General features: G+C 44.3%; 1 protein-coding gene across 1 annotated transcript; it reads right to left on the bottom strand.

Moving 5' to 3' along the window:
• Nucleotides 1–639: 639 nt before the first annotated feature.
• Nucleotides 640–5883, bottom strand: LOC105055729 (putative F-box protein PP2-B12). Its single transcript, XM_010937683.4, has 3 exons — nucleotides 5138–5883; nucleotides 3081–3199; nucleotides 640–1265 (listed from the first exon to the last, which is right to left on the bottom strand). The coding sequence occupies exons 1-3, from the start codon at nucleotides 5411–5413 to the stop codon at nucleotides 782–784; spliced, it is 879 nt and encodes a 292-aa protein (XP_010935985.1). The 5' UTR covers nucleotides 5414–5883; the 3' UTR covers nucleotides 640–781.
• Between the last annotated feature and the right edge of the window lie 2179 nt (nucleotides 5884–8062).

Genomic DNA, 8062 nt, shown 5'->3' with positions numbered 1-8062 from the left:
GAATCATTTCAAAAAAAGAAAAAAATGATGCTAAGATCATCCCTATGTCAGAACACTCAAGAAAGTATCTCACAAGACTTGAACACAGCCCCTCTGAACCGAGAATGGAGCACGTGTATCTAAAGCTTGATATCCCAATTGCTTGATTGTCTAGATGCATACATCAATGATAAACAGCATGAATCCTAGCAGTTTAACATAGGTTCAATTAGAATCTTTCAAGTTCGCCAACCTGCTGATACCCCATTTCCAACCAATTTGTAATTGGTCTTATCAAGCAGAATAGATACATTTCCTTGGTAATAAACAGACTAAAATAGAACTATTAGACCTTGCTAGACAGCGTTCAAGTTGCATCTTTCATGCCAAAGAATGATTTATCTTCCTGCATGATAACTACCATTGGACTGCATTCCACACAGATCTCAAAGCACTCAGAATGTCTTCATTCATCTGCCTATACAGATCTCAAGGTGGCCATTGTGCGATCCAATGGTGATTCGCACAAAGGAAGGTGAATCTTTCTTTCACACGAAAGATACTTCTTCTGTCATGCTAGACAAAGGTTAATATAGGGATATCTTCATATAAAGAGATTTAAGAAAGAAAACAGAAACCATGTCTGCTACACTGCAAGACACACAGGAACTAAAAGTTTCCATTAGTTGTTTGAGAATGTCCAAAGCTGCAAAGCATACAACATTTCTTGTTTATTTATAATTACTAATCTACTTACAGCAGCCAAGGCAATCCAGACGCCCACACATAAAAGCTATCGTGCCTACTTCTTAGGCCTCATCTCAATGCCTTGGATGATGAGTCCAGACTTCCAATGCCCTCCTTTCAGCTCCATCAAACTCATTTCCACTTCCCCATCCTCACCCTCATCATTGTAGAATTCCCCCATCTCCATCTCCATCCAACCATCAGCCCTTGCCTGAGGGGCTCTAGCTGCACGCTTGTTTTCATCCGCATCAGCATGCCCCTCCAGCATGGCATCCCAAATCAGATTCAGGAAATGCCGACGATGTCTTTTCCTCTGTCTCTCAGCAACAATGGGTTGTACATTCACAGTATGTGTGCACACCTGGGCTCCCAGTTTCACTGTTGTTTCCTGATTCACAAAGCCCAGACCTCGTGAATTCTGAGCTACTTTGAATATGAAATAGGCGGCATAGGTTGTTTTAGGAGTAAGTATGCTGCTTTCAATTTTGCCTCGGATCTCCAACCAGCAAACGTCTACGAGCTCAGCAACCTCTGAAAACCTTTTGGAGGAGAAGGTTACGTTCTTGTTAGGAATGCCATGATAACATCCATAACAGTAAAAGATAGTTCGAACAATTTTAACAGTACAAAAGAAAAGTTCATTTGTTCTCGGTACCACTAAGCTAGAGCAGGAAGGTCTACATGTCATCATAAAAGAACAACGTCAACAATTCAGGCACAAAAAACAATGCTGAAATTAAGCATAGAATTCCTTTTGAGGCCAAACAAAAGAGGCAGAGAGCCAAATTACACGATTTACCAGCATATTTTCAGTTTTTTAAATAAAACTCCATTGTAAATCTGTTCCAAAATCAGTACTCTAGTTGTTGCACTCTCTAATGTCAACCAATTAACAAACTGCTTAATTCTTGATGCTAAGAAGCTGACTGTCGCAGTACTTACAATATTAATTTTTGAAGGATGACCATCTTATTCCATGAAAATAATCAAAATGCATTACATGGTTCATTGTTCAAGATTGAGGTCAGGAAGTTGCCGTATTTTCAAGCTTCCAGTAAGCGCTTACTAAAACCCAGTGCAAGATTTCCAATTTTAGTCCATCTAATTACCCTACTCTCAGGTAGGATTCATAATTGGCACCAGTATATCATCAGATAAAAGTGGAACAGGCTGGAGAATGCAACAAAATATAAACAAGCCCATTAGCTTACTATGTTGCACATTATGTTCAAATAAAGATGAAATACGGGAAGGATAGTACCAATAACTTGTTGTAGTATCTGAAAAAGTTCTAACGCTGAATTAGTGGAAAGCAGCAGCACATGTGCAAATTGTACAGGCTTTTGGGAAGTTCAGTTGCATCTCTGTAATTGGGGTTGGATGCAAGCTCAAGTAGAATTGGAGAGAGTAACTTAAAATGACTGGTGGTTAAGGCCTACATAAGTCAAAGGCAATTATAAACTATTAACCAAGCCAAATTGCTTGCATGAGAACTAAACAGTTATGATTGTTAAGGCAGGGAACCTTGCTAAGACAGTGGCTGCATGGCAAAGTGTGTTCCTTAGCTGGCCCGATCATTCCTTCACATGGCAAAAAAGCTACCGGCTTTGCTGCTGTGCAGCCTGAAGGAACCTGAAAAGGATCACCTCGAGGGTGCCCAATTTACTTGGATATCCTCTAGTTGTTCTATCGAGCTCATACAATTGGACTTGAGATTCATCCTCGTTCTCAGTCGCATACAGTAAAATTATTTCCCCTCTAAACATCAATTTTTACACATTTATGCAATGGATTTGGTGTATAATTACCTGTATGACTCCAACATATCGAGTTACTGGCAATCGTGAATATTGGTCATATCTAGCTGGGTCAGATCTAGGACCCCAATCAAAAGGACTGTCCTAGCAATCACATGGAGTTAACATGGAGCCACCACTCGTAATTCTATAACATAAGAGAAAGGGGTTTGTGATTTCTTCTCTGTCGCATATTATATATGACATTACAAAAACATAATTCCAACCTATCTTCAATTCTCACTCAATCTTATTTATTAACAAAAGATATATAACCAAAAAGGGGAATCAAGCTACTAATTGTTTAAGGATCGAAGTGCCAGTAAAACTGAGAGGGCCACCTGTGACTTTGGCTTCATGAGCTAGCAACTTATAATTCACCACATGATTGGGCAAAAATATGCAACAATTAGGGAAAAATCCAACAATCATATTAAGTAACAAAATGGAGAAAGAAAAAAGGAAAAATCCAATAAATACAATAAGTAGCAACAAGTGGCCGGAATAATCAATCAACTAAGTAACCAATGAAGAGGATTAAGGAAAGAAAGCAAAAACCTGGAATCGGGTAGAGGATGCCACCTCCAATACTCGGGAGTATCCCCCCATACAATACACAGCTGTCTGGCAGACAGCATGTAGCACTTTGCACCGTTCGATTTCTCCAATGAGAAACTCTGCAAATCAAAATCAAGTTTAGCGTCTAGCATTGGCAAAGCTGCTGCAAAGAAGATTATCTTGCCCAGAAAAAAAGAAAAAAAAAAAAGAAAGAACCAAAAAAAGAGAAAAAGAATATCGCGTGAGAAGCGCATCATTGGTGACAACTCCCTAATGGCTCTAAGTTTGAGTGAATACTACTGGACGATGCCTACATATAGTCGGCCGCAAGTTGCCGACCAACGCTGGCATTACCTATTTAAACAAGTAGACAACATGTACGGCTCACCATCAATACTTTAGGTTACATTTGTAGCTGACAATCCATCCAAATTATCAGTAATTTAAAGTAGATCTACTGAATTATTGCGTTTCATATATTTTTTGGATGACAATCCAAATTATCTTGGCAATCTATATTGCCTCCTATGAGACCATCTAAATAGCCTTTGAGAAAGGGTAGCGATCCAAATTACTATTTCTTTGACAATATTGCAATCAAAATTTTGGACAAAATTATCTCTTAAAAAAAATCGTACAAAACTCGTCGTCTAACCGTCACCCCTCTCTCGATGGCCCAACTCTCACCCTCCCCTTCTTCCCCATATTCCCCCGCGCCCTCTCAGCCCTTGACAGCCTCCCCTCCGTCTGTACCCTCGTCATCTCCGGCTACAACCTCCACTTCTACACCGGCATCGACCTCTCCTCCCTCACCTCCATCACCGCCGCCCCCTCCTTCGACGACCCAGCTGCCATCTGCGAGCCCCTCCGTCGATGAATCCTTGTGCTGTACAATGCAATCTCGACCATTGAGCATTGCCAGAAGCCAGTGGTGACGGAGATCTACGGTGCCTACATCAACAGCAGGGTCGACCTCATCACTGTCTGCGACATCCGGTGCTGCTCCGAGAATACCTTCTTCGTCAAACAGGTTGACCTGATCCTCGCCGTCGACCTCGCGACACTCCAACAGCTGCCAGCAATCATCAAGTATGGAAACGCCGCCGATCTGGCGCTCACGGGCGGCGGGTCCTGACGTCGGAGGCCAGGACGATAGGACTCGTCTCGAGGGTTTTCTTTTCTCGCCAGACGTATTTTGAAAATTTTAATTTAAATTTAGAAAATAAAACCAAACTCATTCCCAATAATTCCAAATTCCACAAAATTTTATGGGGATGCTTTGAAAATTTGATTTCATATTACTGATACTCTGATTGTCATACCAAACATATCAATCAAGATTTTTAATAATTTTATTGCAACGTTACCTGCGTGTATCAAACACAGTAATTAACATTACTGATAGTTTAATAATAGGATTCTATTTTGAAGACAATCCATATTACGTTCTAAAATTGCCCGGCAATTTACCAAACGCAACGCATAGAATGTAGGCCACTGAAGTCTTCACCCGGGACATAAACCAAATAATTATTTTTGAAAATAAAGAAAAAAAATATCCTTTAATCTAACGGTTCACAACCACTGAAGCCCATCAAATCCATGGCGTAGATCTAAGGACATCTAGGCTAAACCAAATCCGTGAGACACCAATCCCTAACATACGTCCGGAATATCGACCACAGATTTCATTAATTTTAAAGAATAGCTCTTTCATGCATGCTTGCTTAGATTTCATCCCGAATCGGAATCCAAATGATTGGAATGGGAACTGGAATGGCCATATTTATCGGAAATAGGATTTGGATACCAGAGAAAAATAGGAATTGGGTTTTAGGAGATGGAGGCATTCCTAAGACTCTCCCCAACCCCAATCAAATGGAGGAAATAGGACTCACCTATTCCCATTTATATTTTAGAGTCTAACTCCCCCCAACCAAACATGCCTCAGCAGAAAAAACCAACAAAGAGAAACCCTAGATTTGGGTATAAATAACAATTAAAATTCGTAAATGGGGAAAGAGGAAGAAGGAAGAGTAGCAGTAATGGTGAAGTACCATGTTGCCGTCGTCGATGAGGATGGGTTCGCAAAGGCGGACGAAGAGCTCCTTCCTGGACGAGTACTCCAACGGATGGACGGCCCGCGACAGGATCGACCGGTAATCGGGCGGTAGGAAGCGCTCCCACACGGTGTCGGACACGGCGGCGGAGCGGAAGGTAGTGCAGACCGCCGCCGACCGGCAAGAATCGACCGGCGACGTCAGAGAGATCACGTGGGAGACGCAACCCTCCGGCAGAGTGCAGATATCACCGCGGCCCGTTCCCATCTCCATCGATCGATCAATCGATCGCTCTCTCTCTCTCTCTCTCTCTCTCTATATATATATATATATATATATGCTCTCTTCTGGTTTTCGCTTTGGATGGAGAGAAAAGGGGGATTTATATAGGGAGACGGTTTGGCAGGAATTCCTTCGCCTCGAAGCATTCCACCCGCTCCGGCACCCCAAGAGATAACTGCGATACGCAGCAGGTTGGATGATGGGGTGCAACAAGTCCGTTGGGAATTCGGATAAAAACTATAGGAAAACAACTCATCTGTGGTGGGACTCAAAAACTCGAGGGAAAGAAAAAAAAAAAAGCATCCGCAGCACTTCCGGAAGGAGCTCTTTGAGGATTACATCTTTCGACTACGAAAATTTGTTCCCTCTCTTGTGTTGCACAAGCATCAATCGAATGAACGACAGATTTATGTGCTTGCAAATAGTTACTTGCATGTGCACGCAGCATCATCCATCGTCCATATCCTTCTCTTCAGTAGAACTGTTGATCACAGTATATATAATAGGACTTGGCTTCAATAATGATATACAATTTCCTTCTTTCGTGATTTTTTTTGGGGGAAGAGAGAGGTTGGTTTCTGAGAATAAACATTCAACAATAACATAAACTCTCATCAACAATCCACTCTCAAAATGGCTACCATCCAAGGCATCAACCATGGCATAACGCTCATATTTGCAACGCTCTCGTCATCTTCTGGAATTCTAACAAAGCTTCCTATATGTGGCACCGTCTTTGGATGCATCTCCGATGTTTACAAAATACACAAAATTTGCACTACGCTACTCTAAAGCAATATCCCATCTTAAAACACTATTGAAAATAATGATGATTGTTGCGGCCAATCCCTCCATCGCTAGATCGTCGGTGTCGCGCACCTGCAAGAAAAATCTTCACAGATCGGAGATGCCTCCGGCAGGGACCCTCCAACGGTCAAGTCAAAGAGGAGAATAGGCAACAGTGGAAAATCAGGGACTCAGCGAGGGGGGAGGGGAGAGAGAGAGAGTTCAAGAGCTAAGAGGCGCTTCAGAGAGTTTGAGAAAGCTTGCTCCAAACTTATCAAGACTGTTGTCTTACCCCATTTTATAGTAGAATGCAGTATGGTCCCGTCATTAATGGTGCAGACAACTGAAGAGTTGTCAAATCACTGGGGGCTGTCAAGTCGTCGTGGGTTGTCAAGTCACTGGGATTAATCCATATCTTTGGCAGGACAATGCCCCAGGGTGGCCATACCACATGTCTTTGACAGGACAACTGCCCATAGCGGTTGTACGGTGTTTGGGTGGGCTGGCCGACTATATGTCGGTATTCGACTACCGGAACGTCGGGTGATGATCCAGAGATACCGTCGGCTGGTCTGGTGCCTTGCAGAAGTCGGACGTCGGCTGCCACCCCCGACAGTGAGTCGGTGATTCGAGCTCGGCCACTCGGTCGGTCGGGAACAGTATGGGTCTATTCGGCCGACATATCTTCAGTCGGATATCGTCGGCAGCCATTATCGACAGTCGTCATCGGAGTCGTCATTGGAGTCGTCCGTCGGAGTCGTCCGTCAGTCCGATCAGTAGAGTCGAGTATCGATCGGACCAGTCCGAGGGTGAGTCGGTGTACAGGGGTCGGTCGGTATATCCCAACAGTTGCCCCCCCCACTCCTGAGTCGGATGTCGTATTGGCCAATGTTTCCACGTGGGCGACGGCTTCGGACGAAAGGAGTGATTTTCCATCACGTCATGCTCTGACTCTGACAACCGTACTAACGAGCAATCCGGTGTCGGATGACTCCTTGAGAATGCAAACCGCCGTCTCCTTGGGAACACGAACCACCGTCTCTTTGGGAACATGAACCGTCGTCGGTTAACGAATTTCGAGACGTGGTTTTTCCGCCGCATGTCAGGGGGCTATTGGGCCGAAACCGTTCACGCGGATGGAGGCGACGTGGCTTGATCTGGTGGCAGATGCGTCGAACCGTTGGGCCGAGGAAGGGCCCAAGCGCTGCCATGTGTCGGCATCCGGGAAGCCCTCGTTCGGTGCGCTTTCATCTCGACCGTTGAAGGACCTTATATATATATGCAGCCACTTACATCCAAAACTTCATTTTTTGCTGCAAATCTATTCCTGGCGCTGAGGCCCTGTCGAGTTGTCCTCCAGTCCCAGGTAGTTGTCTCCGTCCTCTTCCTTTGAAAGCTCCTCTCGAAGTTTTCTTTTTCGTGCCTGTTTCCTTGCATCCTTTCTCCTTTGTCATTTTTCTCTTTGTTCTCCTTTCTGAGGCTAGCATTATGGCTAGAACTTCTCCTCGAGGAAGTCAGTCGGGAAACCCGACCGACGATTCTCGATCGACCCCGGAGGTGGAGGCTTCTTCACTTTCGGAGCAGAATGTCGAACGGCTCAGGGAGCAGTACGGTATCCCGGAGCAGTTCGAACTCTTCGCCCCTGGGGCTGAAGGTCGGGTTAACAACCCACCTCCGGGCTAGGTGGCCTTTTATGTCAAGGACCTTCGGGTAGGTCTTCGCTTCCCAATTTCGGAGTTCGTCCGGAACGTTTTGGATTATTACGGGCTTTGTCCGGCACAACTGGCATCGAACTCAGTCCGGTTAATAATCAACTTTGCTCTGTTGTGTCGGCTTTTGCCGACCTTTTCCCGT

This window comes from Elaeis guineensis, chromosome 12 (genome assembly GCF_000442705.2).
Source record: "Elaeis guineensis isolate ETL-2024a chromosome 12, EG11, whole genome shotgun sequence".
Classification (NCBI taxonomy): domain Eukaryota; kingdom Viridiplantae; phylum Streptophyta; class Magnoliopsida; order Arecales; family Arecaceae; genus Elaeis; species Elaeis guineensis.
Note: the sequence above shows the minus strand (reverse complement) of the source record. Positions and strands in the feature narration are given on the sequence as shown.